Source organism: Enoplosus armatus, chromosome 19 (genome assembly GCF_043641665.1).
Source record: "Enoplosus armatus isolate fEnoArm2 chromosome 19, fEnoArm2.hap1, whole genome shotgun sequence".
Lineage (NCBI taxonomy): Eukaryota > Metazoa > Chordata > Actinopteri > Centrarchiformes > Enoplosidae > Enoplosus > Enoplosus armatus.
The window spans coordinates 21128642-21144575 of NC_092198.1; the positions used below are offsets into that span (position 1 = coordinate 21128642).

Below are 15934 nucleotides of genomic sequence, written 5' to 3' on the forward strand. Positions count from 1 at the left end.
GTTCAGAGGGTGGAATAAAAGCTGCCAGGTCCTCATTTTGTTTAGTGGTTTCTGCCACAGGGTCGTCTGCCTGCTCACACCTGGAGGTGTTTCTCTCCAGGTGTGAGGTCTGAGTAACAGGTCTGGTGTTACAGGTTACCGGTCTGATGTTACAGGTATGGTGTTGCAGGTCAGGTGTTACAGGTCAGGCATTGCAGGTCAGGTGTTACAGGTCTGATGCTACAGGTCTGGCATTTCTACCACGTGCGGTGTGCATTCATCTAAGGGATTTATAGTTCTCACCCAGACAACTGACTGCCATATAGTGATCATGAGACATAAGTACCAGTGTTTGAACCAGCTTGTTATTTATTTTTTTTAGTATGGACGCTTCAAGTGCAGACTTCAAGACTGGGAGCCATCACTATGAGCAGGTCATAGAGGTGAGAGAAATGTGCCCATGAGGTACAATAAAACCTAATTTCTATCAGTAATAATAATGCCGTGTGGGCAGAGCCAGTCAGACATGGCAGGCATGAGTCTAAGTAGAAGGTGGGTCAGTTTGTTTCCAAACCGTCTGCTCGTGTTTCTTGACCCGTCAAGACTTGTTTTTAGTGATGTCGCTAGATGTGTTCCCAGATCTGTTAGTGACTTGGTGAGGATGAAGTTGTTGTTACTGCCGTTTGGAATCTATGAAAGTAAGACCCAAGTGGAGTAGAAATAGTAGTAAGAAAAAAAAAATCAATAATCTAAACTCAAACTCCACTTACTAGCTTTCTGTGGACTTTCACCATTCATCGTCTCCTGGTCTGCATGGGCAGATGGAGATGGCTAAGCTGTTTTGGGGGGGGTGGGGACTTTTGTATAAGAGCTGTCAAGAGACACACACACATACAGACAGACAGACAGACAGACAGACAGTGCATGTCTTTATTTCAGAGCTTGGTCAGTCTAACAGGAGCCATCAAACAAACCTCTGTAGCAACAACATACATGAACACATGACTGCAAGATGGAGGCCACAGGGACGGACACAGAGCCACATGGATTTCTCATATTTACACTTATTATTATAATCACTCTGTCCCTAAGCTCAACTTCTGCGGTTCAACTCATGTGTCGTTGGTCGCTGGGCTTCTCCTTAAAATGCAGCGGCCTTTCCCCGGGATGCCTCATGAGAACGGGCACAAAGCCTTGTTTCTTCTTTGTTATCTGCTGAGTGAAGGCAAGTCATTTTCTTCTTCTTCAGCAGTAAACAGCAGCTGGTGACTGAATGACAAACAGTGAGCCAGAGGGTCCGAGAGGACAGAACACGCAGTCTTCTCCTGTCAGAGTGCGTCTCTGACGGCTTGGAGAGCATTTTCCAGAAGTCCTGGAATGTGAGTTTATTATAAGACAAGAGCTAGTGGCAGGAAGTGAGCTGGCTGGCTAAGTCTCCTTGGTTCCCCCTGTCTTTGAGTTGTCTAAGTCTGTTAGAGATCCAGGAGATGGACAGAGTTGTCGAGAGGAGTAGTGGGGGACACGGCACGGCATGGAGGGGTCACCGCCTGTCCAAAGTCTCCTCCGACTGCGAGCGCCGCACTTCTTCCTGTCTGAAGAACGTGATGGCGGCCTGCGCGTCACTGGCCAAGCCGCTGCTCACAGGCGCCGTACTGCTGTAGGGCACCCAACAAGTCCTCATAGGACACGTTTCTGTGGGACGGCAGGGAGCTGTGGACACAGAGCAGGCCATGTCAAACTGCACACGAGGGAACGGAGAAAAACACACAGTGACATCTACTGGTCATGTTGAGGGGCTGTTTCATAATGACGCCTGAACCTTCTGCTGGTGTACGCACACTCAGGCCCAATTTACAATTCTTATTATTCTTATATATAACCGACAAGCCTGAACACAAAGACAGACAGACAGACAGACAGTTGCTTACATGAATTCAGTGAGTCTGATGTGCCAGGGCAGGAAGCCCAGTGTGCTGTCCACAGGACCAAACTTCACCACCAGCTCAGGGTCTGGAATGTTCTTGGACTCTGAAACGAAGCACACAAAGAGCGGCAGCATGTCATCAGCATGTGAACACTTAACACTGTGACTTCAAACACTCGTATTATTATTCAACGGTATGTATTATTATTCAGTAATACGAGTCATTATTATTGTTATTCAATAATACGACTGCAGAAATGACACAAAATGTGAACATGGGTGATCGTTAATGGTCCGTGCTCATCTGCGACATGACATCAGCGTGGCACACACCCCTTGCAATATATCACCAGAGTGGTACACAGCCCACCAAAAGTGCCCATCAGTAATGTGCGGATGGGATGCGAAAGTTTGAATAATCCAGAAATGTGGATGTCTCACACTGTGAGGACATAATTTAGGTGGCCGAATTCAAAATGCAAGTTACTTTGTTATGAAGTTGCTGCAGCCAGATGCACAACCCCTGATTACACTAATGTGCCCACACCCCAGCAGCATACATGCCTGACATGGTAATATCACAGTTTCTTTGGCTTTGTGACATTAGAGCAGCTGTGACGCAGCATGCCTTGTGTTCACCACTGACAACACACACATATGCACACCGTCACAAACTGGTACCTCTGAGCAGGATGTCCAGCATGGAGACACTGATGTCTTTGGAGCTCCTCTCTTTGTTCTCCACCGAGCGGCAGAGCTTCTGCGCTGCCTGGACAATGCTCTGCTTCCCGTCCTCTGGAGACAACACTTTGACTGTGGGCCTGCAGGAAACCACTGACACACACACACACACACACACACAGACACACACACACACACACACACACACACACACACACACACACAGACACAGACACACAGACACACAAAGCATGATCACCTTCCACTGCCCACAACTGAAACTTTGAGCATGATGTACCTTCACAGGGAAGATGGTTCTGCATCTTTAAACGTGAGACCGACCGCCCTGCAGTTCCATGGACAAGTTCAGTTTCAAACACTAACACTTTAAATGGGTTGGTGTGTTTTGCTCGTCCCTGGGTCAGGGTGCTCTAGGCACTCGTTTATTTGTGTATTCCACATTCTTGTGCGATTTGGAATAAATATGAGAAATGTGCCTCTTCAGTTATATCAAATGAAGCTAAATCAGTACCAATAGAAGAAATATGAGCTCAAGCTCCGACTACATGAATAACACTGAGCCGTGTTGATCTTTTAAGGGAGGCTGGGTCCAACAGCATTAGGAGAAACAGGCAGCTCAGATGCCGTGTGTCAAGTAAATGCCCCTTCGCTGTTTAACAGGTATTTTGCACTTCCTGACTCTATGCAGTCTGCATCCAAAATGTTACAAAATGTTGTGTGATATAATCCGAAATAAGTGGAAGAATCTACGGCTAACGTGGCAAAGGGACCTGAAGGAGGACAGATAAAGAAACGTGGGCTCATACTATATCTAACAATGGAAAATATATCAGAGAGGCAAGAAGGAGAAGAATGTTATGAGGCCAGTTATGAGGCCATTCATAGAAGTTTATTACAAACTTGTAAAAGTGGGTCTGCTCTGTGATGAAACACTGAACTAATGTATATGGAAGTGGCCCTGGGGATTTGTGTTCCAAAGTGCCCTGGATGAAGTATATTGTGTGGTTTCTCTTATGTACCTGGACTGAATCATATACAGGCAGACACATCATGGATGGGTCCTGTGTCAAGGATTTGGCTGGTCCTTAGAGAATGGAAGAGTCCAAATGCACCCATCATTTAAAAGGTTAATGTTATTAAATAAATAATATTTTACAAATGAAAGGAACTCATTTCATATAATTCATCCGTTTAGGTAAGTCAGTTATGTTTGTGTTTGACTTTGGATTGATTAGATAACATAACATAACAGATGTGGACTGTGGGTTAGTGAACTGTAATCCAGTTGCATTACACTGGGTTACCAAAAAAAGAATTTTGTAAGTTGTCTATGTTTTTTCAACTGAATTAGGACCATTTTGCACTGCTGAATCCAAAAATGACATCCATTTTTCTCAATCAGGTCAGGTTTTTAGGCTAATTTGATTTTGAAAAATCAGATCTTCTGACTAAATTGATTACATTTTTGTGAGATTATCAGTTGATTTTCGTTAATATTTCTCATCCAAAAAAGGTTTTAGGAGAAAAAAATTGTTTTCTAACAGAATGTATTAATTAAATGTTACAAACTTCAATTTCTGTAAATTGAATAATAGACATTGATAAAGGTAAGTACATGTAAATTGAACGTTACGTCGTCATTGTGCAAAATTCAGGGCATGAACTTCTGTTTCTTCGAAGCCCTCGAATGCTCAGCAGCAGGGATGTCTCTCTTCAGAGTCCAACAGTAATCAGCCATCATGACTGCATCCCAGCGTCCCTGATACCTGGTCTCCATCTCTTTTATGTCCTGATGGAATCTCTCCCCCTGCTCATCACTCATTGATCCCAGATTCTCAGGAAACCGATCCATATGTGAGAATAAGTAATGCATTTTGATGCTCATGTTGCATCCAAGGTTTCTGAAAGCAGTCAGCATATTGGTGACAAGTTCTGCATAGTTCCTGGCCTTGTTGTTGCCAAGAAAGTTCTTCACGACCAGAACAAAAGCCTTCCATGCTTCCAGTTCCACTTCGTTCATTGAGTTTTCAAACTCAGGATCTCTGATGAGCTGACGGATTTTAGGACCATCAAAGATGCCAGCTTTCAACTTCTCTATGGTTAATCCTGGAAAAGCATGGCACAAGTAAGTGAAGCAGCCACCATCCTTGTTCATGACTCCATGACTTGCATACCATGTGTGGCGCCCAAGCTTTATCCTGGTCACCAAGTTTAATACCAAAATAAGCATGGTAAGCACGCTTTATGAAACTTGTGACTAGATTCCTGTTAGGAACAATGGTGTATTCACCGCAGATGTAGCAGAATACGTCAGGCTTATTTTTGCAAGATCTTCTAGTCGAAGCCATTTCATTCATTTGTAATATAAAAAAAACCAATTAGTCATAAGTTGGCACATGCAAAATCTTCAGAATTCATTTATTGCAAGAAATATAAAATAATTTTGCATCATATGACGTGAAAATACCCGTACATGTAAACAAAAACGTCAAAAAACAAATATGTAGCTTAGTTCATAAAGTTGACCTGATTGAGCAAAACCAATGTGATTTTTGGATTCAGCACATCAAAATTATCCTAAATCAGCTAAAAAAACTTAAACAATAAATTTGGTGTTGACCAGTGTTATCAAAAAACATGTCATTCACAGTCAGTCAAATATTATTTTCAAGAGAGAACACAAAGAACAATGGGGTGTGTTTGTTTGTATGTAATTGTGATTTGTATTGAAATAAAACTAATGAGCGCTCCATTCCGGATAACTTTCAGAACCTGCGTACCCTCACCCAAATTAATTCTATATACAGGAAACACTGGAGCTCCAGCCTATAGGAAGTGGACAGAAACCACAAGAACCGACATGCCTCAGCCGGCAGAGGACTAACTGGTGGCACCTGTTCCGCAGCTTGGGGAGATCAGATCTGACTGACAGAGACAAACTCTCTATTGTGTTGGAGTCAGATCCAGTTCTGCCCGGCGGCCTCAGAACTCATTTCCAGCTCGCTGTGATTTACTGCTTACCTGCTTCCCACACAGAGACCACGTGCAAGTGGAATACAACTGTACTTTCTTGTTATTTTCTACTGTACAGAGAACAGTTTTTATTCCCTTTAATTGAGCCTCGCCGATTTCGTGCGCAGAAAGATTTGATTTTTGAAGGTTTTGTGCGTTTGAAGCATCCTCGGTCTGGGATCTTTCAAGCTCCCATAAAACTACCTTGATGAATAACTGACAAACAATCCTGATAGGTACCGTTTTAGGGCTCCGATTGTACTTAAGTAGTTTGAAATAGAAACCTGTGGATGTGGGTTTCTGTGGGCTGGCTGGCAGTGTCAGGTTCCGCCCTCCGTGTCCTGGAAGAATAGCCTGGAAACTAGTCCAACACCACGCAGAGGAAAGCAATACTCCTGTCCTGGTGTTCATCCAACAGAAAGACAGTGGACAGGGAAATCTCAGCCTGCCGTTTGTGAATACAACCTCCATGTTTGTCATTATGTCCTTCTCCTTCCACTCAAAATATATGTTTGTTAAAAAAGGAGAAAGCTTTGAGCTCAGTTAATCCAAAGAGAAGGAGATGATGTCGAGCGGATAGCGACGACATCAGCCAATTATTCAGGTTTGCACTTTGCTCTGTAAATGTTTTTGGAAGTTTTGTGTGTCGGCGTTGTAACCAGCTAGTGCGACAACAGACATCCCTTTAGCTTGACCTATGGTCAGAAAACCTCAGCATCACGTTGCAGCTTGGGGTTCAGCTCTCTATACCAAGCAACCACCCTTAAAGTTCTTATACATGAGCTTTCAGTGAGACGAGAGATGGGGAAATGAAGCTTCCGCGTCCAAGTTTTACAACACAGCTGAGCAACAGGTAAACAATTTTCATTCAATTGGTTTAAATGTGCTGTGTTTTGAACTTTTTGCAAAGTTCAAAAAGTCCTGCTAAATGTTTTGGTTCGGGCCAAACACCGATAGAAACCCAGACAAATTATTTTCCGACAAACTCGACAGTGTCAGAATATAACCGCAACTACACGACAGCCCAAACTTAACTTTGACTTCTTATGTTCCAAGCAGTGCCTCCCCCAATACATTATGAGCAACAATACTCTGTTAGTCAGTTTAAGTGTTCATCGGCACAGTAGTAACCAGGTTCCTGTAAATCTGTTTCCCCTTAGCCGCTCAGTAATCACATTCCTCCCCCAACTCTATTTTGGAACCCCAGCTTACTTATTTTAACTGCAGCAGTGATAGAAGACGTTGTGTGTGTGTGTGTGTGTGTGTGTGTGTGTGTGTGTGTTAGTTTCAGTTTCAGTCAGACTGTGGAGTTATTTTAAAGATGAGGATGCATTGCTCCATGTAATGATCTTATAGAGAAGGCCGCTCCACTGCTACTTACCCTGTATGCAGTCTTTTCTTATGTGAATTTGTAAAAAGCTGATTAGAAACACGGTTATATGGACACACGCCCAAAAAAAACTCCAGCATGGGAGAACCAGGTTTCTCCTTCACATGACATTTAAGAGATCAGTTGAGTGGAGAAAGTCGACTGTAACTGATTATGCCGAAATAACAGTGGAGTCAGCTGTGCCACAACCTTACCGTGGTGCTGGTGTTTCTCGCTGCCGTTGCTCAGGAACTCCACGCTGTATTTGGACCCGTCTACGCCCAGCAAGTCCTGCTGCTGCCTTACTATCTCCTCCAGCAGACGGGAGTTGTTCTTCCGAAAAATACCTGGGGGAAGAGAGAGACATGAGGATGACAAGCATTCAATCCTGAATAAAATTTAAAAAAAGAAACAGACAGACGCTGGATGCTGGAGGAGAGAGCAGCAACAGGCTACAAGGGGACCATGAAACGTTACAGCTCGGGAAATATTTTCTACATTTCAAAAGATGACTCTAACGTCATCTTATTGCTGTTTTGATCAGAATCAACTCCAGCCGTCACATATTCAAAAAATGGCTCCACTGGGAGAGATGCATCAGCTGGGAAAGGAGAAGACTGAAACAGGACCATATTACATAATTCAGCGGGGTGAGCTTTCACAAGAAGAGATCTAGGTACTCACAGAGCAGGAAGTAATAAAATGGGGCTTTCACACGACCAATTTGAATCACTTGATCACATTATAAACTCCAGCTCTTTCAAGTGGGATGAAGTTGCTTTTGAATGAGCTCACCCTGGGTCCCATTATTTAACCAGGACAATCATTTAGACCCAAATAACAAATACCAGACGTTCAACAAGCTAGCCTGAATGAAACAGTCTCATTTAGGCATTTCTTGTTTTCGTCGGACTGGAAAAAGAGGAGCACAGTCTCTGCGTAACTGTAGCTGAGGCACATAACGTGGAACAAACTAATATAACCCCTCCAGTCACATGACATTACTGCAATGAGGAGGTGGCCGGTTGGTGGATCGTTTTCATAGCGGGGAGGGAGGATCACTTCTCCCACTTGTATAAATTGTGGTCCGATGAGTTACGAAACGTTATGAAAGGCACACAAACGTATCGAATCCAACTAATCAAAACACAAAGGGGTATCTGAAAATGATGAGATAAGAAAACTATTGTGGAGTTTTGACGTGTACACTCAAACAGTGCCGTAGACTGTCCCGTGAAGGGGAACTTGTAATTGCAGTTACGCACACTTTGCATGTTTAGTCATTTTCAGAATTTACTGTAAGACTCTGGGTTTATTTACTAAAAAAGGCACTGGGGGCTGATGATGGGAACCCACATTTTCCTTCTCTTATGGGGGTCTTCTAACCTTTATGATATGCGTACCTGTTTTAGAGAGGCTTAGTGGGAACATTAGAGAGTGGTTTAGCAGCAGAAACAACGCGCTCAGTAACGTGAAGTTAGATGTATCACTGTAGAAAGGTAAATTAAATAGCGGTGCTCCTTCACTCGGCCAGACAACCGGCTGACACCGAGGGTCGAGTCTGTCCGCGCAAACATTAGCAGCACAGTCATGTGTAAGTGTAAAATCTTTACCTTGGTTATCATAGACGCTGACGTAAGATATGCCGACAGCCATACACCAGACCACCAGGTTCGCTATGTCCGTGTAGCTGGGCTCTTCTTCTGCTACCAAAAGGCCGATGTGGACCGGCAGCTTCTCCAGAGACCTGCCGTCAGACAGCCACCGTGAGCGGCGGCTGGCGGTGCGGTTTGCGGTAAGCGGGTTGGCGTTAGCATCGGGGTTGTGATTTAACTTCTTCTGGTGGTCCGACAACCCGGCCAGGGCTAAAGGCAGTAGCAGAGCGGCCATCGCCCGCTCCCACAGCCGGCCCTTCCAGCTGCGAAGCCGGACACGGAGCCAGGAGATGAGCGCTCTGTTGACGTGGACCAGAACCAGCAAGAGCCGCCATAACAAGCCGTAGAGCAGCGCCATTACTGTCCTTGTTCCTTCGGAGTATCGTTTTAAAGAGCAGAGGGGAAAATCTGCAGCACAGGCGCTGTACTCGTTCGTATTATCTGCCTGCTAAATCTGATTTAGCGCCGCCAACAGCCCAGCCTGCCTGCCGCCATCTTCCTCTCTCCTTGGCAACCCCTGACCTGTGAACCCGCAGCGTGATACACGTAGCTCGCTGATTGGACAAGACAAGAGTGACGCAGTGCTATAGCCGCCTTGACAAGTGTCAAACCAGGCCACAAACGACGAGCCTGTTTCATGTCTCCAAATGAACCGAAACATAGACATTTATACATGTATAAAAACATATACAATTTCTCTTATTCTCTCGAACTTACATTGACCCCCCCCCCCCCCCCCCCGAACACAAACACTACTTATACGTTATATTAACGTACATCACCCCTGTCCCCCCTGCGTTACATTAACGCACCCACCCCCTACTGGACACTTTACCTGGACACTTTACTTTATTCTGGTCACTGCACTGTTGTTATTTATCTTATCTTATTTTTATTTTTATTCTTATTCTTATTTTAGCTTTTATATTCTACTTATTTGTTATCAAAACAATAGCACCTTCAGACCACAGCAAATTCCTTATAATGTATGTTACTTGGCAATAAACAGTTTCTGATTCTGATTCTGATTCTTTGCAGACGGTGAGACCGGTTGGAAAAGAGGAAACAATGTGGACTTTATTGCAAAGACATTACAAGAAGCTATTGGGAAAGTTGGGTAGTGGTCATTTAAGTGGGGTTTTTAGATTTTCTGTGGACAAAACAAAAACAATGTTTTTAAAGACAGAAAATTACTATTCATTTAAAAAATAAAATTCTTTAATCAAGAATTGGAGCGGGTAAAACATTTTTTAGGGTTGTGATTCGACGATAGAATACCTCAGGCTGTGGAATAAAGTGTCACATGTGATGGGATGTCTGGTTGGAAGTGAATGTGTGGCAGAAAGAGCCGCGCTTAATTAGATCGATGTTAGATTATGGGTGTGTGGTTTGGATTTGCAGCAAATACATCTCTGGTAGATTTGGTGAGATCACATTCAAAATCAGGCTATGAGATCATGTTCAGGTGCCTTTAGAACAACTCCAACGTCAGCATTACAACTAAGAAGGATACAGTACAGCTTTCAGTGAATTGCTTGGTTAACTTACAGGGTCATGTTCAAGACCATCCAACACAAGACCCATTCATTACTAGCTGGGAAAAGGAGAGGAAGGAAACATAAAGCTTTGGATGGACGGGTACACAGAAAGCAACTGAACTAGGAATATCTCAAATGAACATGAGTCCAACTGTACCTTTACCAGCAATACAACCATGGATTAACTGAAAAGAAGAACAAAGATAATAGTGCCACAGTTATATACTATATATCTATATAGATGCTTCAAATAATTAAATCACTAAAATTGAAATAGCATTCATGGCTCCAGAGTTTAACGTTAACGCTGGGAAAAGATTGATGGTTTATCAATTTCCTTCGGTAAGACAGAGAGGAACAGTGTAATTAAGCACAGACTGAAGGAAAGGTGGCAGAAGCAGAGAGAATGGGGCGATGGTTTTAAAGAATTCAAAGAAAAGTCTGAGATATGAGAAGTACAGGAAAAGGCAGGACAGTAACATCCAGATTGACACAGGGCCAAACAGCACGTTATTTAAAACACAATACAGGAAGATGTGACTTTAGTGGACAATAAGAGACTTGAGAACATTTATACACTAATTCATTCTGAGACATAAAGCTAAGAGAGGAGGCCTCAGAGAGATTCAATTAAACTATTTTACGAAAGAGATCATATTTCTCCTGTATTAGCTTCGCTGCACTGGCTCCCTGTCAACACAATCAGCAGGGATCTGACTGGCTGCTGCAGGTCGTATAGTTATCCAGAAGCGAGCAGAGGGAAGCAGTTTCCCCCTGATGAGGTTTGTCAGCAGCACATCCACTGAGGCGGACTCTGTAACATCAGTCAGGATCTCATTGTTACGGAAGTCCAGAGGAAGTCGACACTCATCAAGACCGTCAAAGATGAACACAACCTGGAACTCTTCAAACCTGCAGATTCCTGCTTCTTTGGTTTCTGTAAAGAAGTGATGAACAAGTTCCACCAAACTGAACTCCTTCTCTTTCAGCACATTCAGCTCTCTGAAAGTGAATGGAAATGTGAACTGTATGTCCTGGTTGGCTTTGTCTTCAGACCAGTCTAGAGTGAACTTCTGTGTTAAGACTGTTTTCCCAATGCCAGCCGCTCCCTTTGTCATCAGTGTTCTGATTGGTTCATCTCTCCCAGGTGAGGGTTTAAAGATGTCTTCACATCTGATTGTTGTTTCAGGTCTGTCTGGTTTCCTGGATGCTGTTTCGATCTGTCTGATCTCATGTTCATCATTGACCTCTGCAGTCACTCCCTCTGTGATGTAGAGCTCTGTGTAGATCTGATTCAGAAGGGTTGGGTTTCCCCTCAAATACACACTGAAACTTCTTCTTCAGGTTAGATTTGAGTCGATGTTGACAAACTGCAGCCACAGTTCCTGAATGAAACAACAAATAAGATAGGTGAGTGGATGTTAGTGTCAATGTGAGCTCAGTTAAGTGTGTAAAATCCTCTTACTGCTCTGCAGATGGTCAGCTAGCTCCTCCTGCTTCATTCTCCTCAGGTGGTGCAGTGTGATCTTTAGAAATGCCTCTCTGCTGCTCCTCCTCTGCTCTTCCTCCTCATCATCCACCAACTGCTCATCCTCACTCTGCCTCTCTGAGCATTCTGGGTAATCTGAACTCAGAACCTTCTGGAACTTCTTCAGCTCCTTCTTTACAAAAGTGACAATGTTTTCCTCAAGATGCTGGAAAGGAAAGGACCTACAATTTTAATGATGTTTTCATTTCATTTGCAGTTGAAGTAAAAGTAAAAGTTGTTGTTGGACATTTACACACCCTAAATATGGAGTCCAGGTCTGTTGGATGCTGCTGGACAGACTGACCACCGGGGTGCTGCTGAACTCTGTGGAAAAAACTAAATTGAACTGAATTGTTGATTGTCCAAATTGCCTGGAAAAAACGTTCTGTGTCTTTGTACTAAAGCTGGTGCTGATAGATAGAAAAGGAAAGAAACAAAAAGATATATCTTGTCACTTCAGCAGATTTGCAAAAACTTAAAAATCACATCATGTATTTTCTTACCTTCAATTATGACGCTTAATTACAGCTCCCCAATCAGGAAAAATAAGCAATACTTTGTGTTCAACCATTGATGACAACAACACAACAACAACAAAGTTTAAAGCTACTCTGCTATGAACCGTCCAGACCTCTCAGATCAAGTCTGAAAACGTTTCTGTTTGCCCCTGCATTTTATTAAGTTAAACCTAGTACTATTCATTGATATCTTGCGCTGCACTGTAATTTTTATTCTGCTGGTTGATTTGTCCTATTCTATTTTAGATTATTTTTCTCCTATATTTTCTTTTTCTTTTCTATTGCCTTGTGTTTTTTTTTATATCTTTTCTAAATGCATTTCTGTCCTATGTAGAGCACTTCGAATTACCTTGTTGTTGAAAGGTGCTATACAAATAAACTTGCCTGACCTTGTGAAAGGCAATACCTTCTGGTAGGACCACCCAAGGCAAATTGGTTCCAGGTGAGGGATCACACTATGAGTGATTACAGCACCCTTATGAAGCGAGACTTCGGATGCATCCTGCCTCGCCCAGATTAGGGAGGCCCCTGGAGCCAGACTTGGAAGGCTCAGTGTGGGTCAGCTGTAAAAGATGACATGGGGCTGCCGCTTATGGGCCAAACCACTTGCAAGCCGGATGTAAGGGTTGGTTGCCTTGCCTTGCTGACTCCAGAATATGAAAGCTGGTTCTAGGGAATTGAAGCATCTTCTATGGTGCAACCAAAGAGCCTGTTGGTGGATACCAGTGGTGTAGGAGGACTTGCAGATGAAGAAAGAATGCTTTTGGGCTTGGTTGGCCCAATGGACTCCTTTCAGGCTTGGCTGGGACTCGTACAAGACTCGTAAAGCTGTAGATAGGTATTGGGAGGCCAGAAGGACTGCAGCTTCTGTGGCCACAAAAGCAAAAACTCAAGAGGAATTCAGGGAGGCCATGGAGAAGGACTTTCAGTGTGCCTCAAAGAGGTTTTGTCTAACCGCAGATGATTCAGAAGGGCAGAGTATAGCCTGGCAAGGTGGGAGAACAGTTGACCCGAACTGAGGATTTTGTCGTGGAAGGAACACTTTGAACAACTCCTGAATCTGACTGACACATCCTCCATAGAGTATGTAGATCTGAAAGGCTCGGGGAAAGACTTGCCTATTTCTCTGGGGTAGGTCACTGAGGTAGTGCAAAATGTCTGCATCTCTGCTTTTTGCAGATGGCTTGGTTCTGAAACTGATCAGTTATTTTTCAAATTGCCACATCATGTTTTTTTTGTGTGAAGTGCATTTGATATTGTCTTGCACTAATTACAGCTGCAACTAACAAATATTTTCATTATTGATTCTTTGTTTTGATCAGATTTTTAAATAACTGAAAACTTGTTTTGACTGAAAGATCTTCATCACAAGTTTCCAGTCTTCATATGGTCCAGAACTCACAGTTACAATGGTGAGAAGATGGAACCAGAGAGTGATCAACACTTTTAGATTGATAAATGACTTGAACGATTAATATCAAGATTGGTGGCAATTCATTTTCTCTCAATTGATCAATTGAATAGTGTATTACTTGTAGATTTTTAAGAAATCCATCCTTCAATACTGAATGTTCCTCTTTGAAAAAAAAACATTGAAACAGTATGAAAGCTGAGATCCTTTTGTTTTATGACTTGACAGAAGGAGAGCGGCAGAATAACAAACTCATCTGGTTTCAATTCTTACCTTTCTTCTGCAGTGTTCATCTCTGAATTAAATAGGTGGACCGGTGGCTTGATGGACACACAGCTGGGTTCAGGTCCTGGAGTCTGGTCTCTGCTGGTGCTCTGGGCTTCAACACAACACATATGCAGCTTTGAGTGTGAATCAAGATGGACATGGAGAAGAGTCATGGACAGTTAGAGATCCTCATCTCACCCCTGAGCTTTGGTCTGGGTGTCATGGTCCCCACACAGAGGGACTCCCTCCTCTGTCTCCTCACACTGATTCATAGCAGAGCCCACACCTTCACACGAACACCACAGCATGCATGGATAACATTCATCTCAGTCGCATGACAAACTGACAATGAAACATACTGAAAGTGAAAGTGAAAGAAAGTGAAAGTTAGAGACGGAGAGAGACCAAGGTACGTTTTAAGCGTTTGTGTGGGGGGGGGTTTCAATTCATTTGACACAGGCAGAAACAGACCGGGTTTTTTTTTTTTTTTTTAATTTTGGACAAAAAACAACAACAAAAAACAAATTCAGCTCGATTTCTTGTTTTCTGGTCTTACTGACAACACAAAGTTACGGCTCATTGTTTCCGTCAGTGTTTCCTTGCTTCTGATTGGCTAGTGTCCTCTATCAATTATATTTGGTCTGTATTCTTTGCAGTCCCGTGTCAACACATATAGCGAAACATAAACAGACAGACAGACAGGGCTACGTTACACAGACCACTTTTGTATTGGTGGCTATGATTCAATTTTATTCATATATCGCCAAATCATAAAAGACGTTATCCCAGGGCACATTTCATACAGGGCAGCTCTAGACCAGACTCTTTATAATATTATTTACAGAGACCCAACAGTGGCCAGTCGGGTTTAGAGGGGGAGGGAGGGGAGAACATACAGTAGCACAATGCAAGTTCCATATAGAAATATAAAGTAATGGTGGTGGTAATGATATTAATTTATGATGCCCTATAGCCTTAAATAAATTGATTTATAATTTAATAATTATTTATTGTTATGCTCTTACTGACAGGTGCCGCACGTTTTATGACCTACGATGACAATAAAAAAAACTGTTGGTGCATGCATTATAAAGTCTGTGTTGCCTGTTCATGTGCAGCTGAGTGACCATAAGGCATCATGTCTGTTTCGAAAATGAAAGCACTTTAGTAAGTTTTCCTCAGAATGTGCTGTGGATAGTAAAGTCTTAATAATCAGGAAGAACAACGGCATAGAACCGACAGCAAGCACGCCAAAGGTAGTTACAAGAAATGACCAGCAGGTGTCGCGCTGTGTAAACCTCCTGTGTGCCCAGAGGCGTCTGGACTGTGTGCAGCACGGGCCTTTTTAAGGTCCCTACCTTAAAGAGGACAGCAGCTCAGTTTAGTATGTTGTATGTGTTCAGGTTCAGTGTTCTGTGTTGAACTAGACCTGAGGTGTGGTGTCTCTCTGTGCCTCGAGGGGGGCTGCCATGGCCCTGGCTGCAGATGTAACACTCCTGAAAGAACTCTTGTTCTGTATGCCCCCCCCCCATCTCTCTCTCTGTCAAACCAACCACTCAAGACAGATGGCCGCCCACCAGTCCGGTTCTGTTCAAGGTTTCTGCCTGTTAAAGGTAGTTCTTCCTTTTGCTCATGGTGGGACCTGTTGGGTCTGTGTAATAATATTATAAAGAGTACGGTCTAGACCTGCTCCATAGGAAAAGAGTCCTGATATAACTTCAGAATCAGAATCAGAATCAGAAATACTTTATTGATCCCCGGGGGAACTTGTACAGTACTGGTGCTCCCATTCAAGAGTAGAAAGTAGCATAAATTTAGGACTAAAAGTATGTACAAAATATAAAAATAAGAAATAGAAAATAAAAATATACACATTTACAATATTTAAGTGAAAAATAGAAGTAAAAAATATACACAACAACAATGTATATTATGTATGTATATATATATATATATATATATATATATATATATATATATATATATATATGTATTGTACTGTTGTGTATGACTATATATGTATTGCACTGA

At 42.8% G+C, this 15934-nt stretch overlaps 1 protein-coding gene and 1 pseudogene across 1 annotated transcript; both read right to left on the reverse strand.

Annotated features, from left to right (window-relative positions):
• Positions 1–895: 895 nt before the first annotated feature.
• On the reverse strand, positions 896–9008 carry nus1 (NUS1 dehydrodolichyl diphosphate synthase subunit). The gene is made up of 5 exons (XM_070926013.1): positions 8600–9008; positions 7202–7333; positions 2585–2737; positions 1908–2007; positions 896–1689 (listed from the first exon to the last, which is right to left on the reverse strand). The coding sequence occupies exons 1-5, from the start codon at positions 8997–8999 to the stop codon at positions 1599–1601; spliced, it is 876 nt and encodes a 291-aa protein (XP_070782114.1). The 5' UTR covers positions 9000–9008; the 3' UTR covers positions 896–1598.
• A 1839-nt stretch (positions 9009–10847) lies between these two features.
• On the reverse strand, positions 10848–14126 carry LOC139302666 (NLR family CARD domain-containing protein 3-like; annotated as a pseudogene).
• Between the last annotated feature and the right edge of the window lie 1808 nt (positions 14127–15934).

Bases quoted from the DNA above. Each gene is read 5' to 3' on its own strand.
- nus1 (XM_070926013.1), bottom strand. From the start codon at position 8,999: ATGGCGCTGCTCTACGGCTTGTTATGGCGGCTCTTGCTGGTTCTGGTC. The intron at 7,334-8,599 runs GTAAAGATTTTA...CTCTTCCCCCAG, and splicing joins CAGCGTCTATGATAACCAAG to GTATTTTTCGGAAGAACAAC. The intron at 2,008-2,584 runs GTACCAGTTTGT...GCTTCGTTTCAG, and splicing joins GCTGGACATCCTGCTCAGAG to AGTCCAAGAACATTCCAGAC.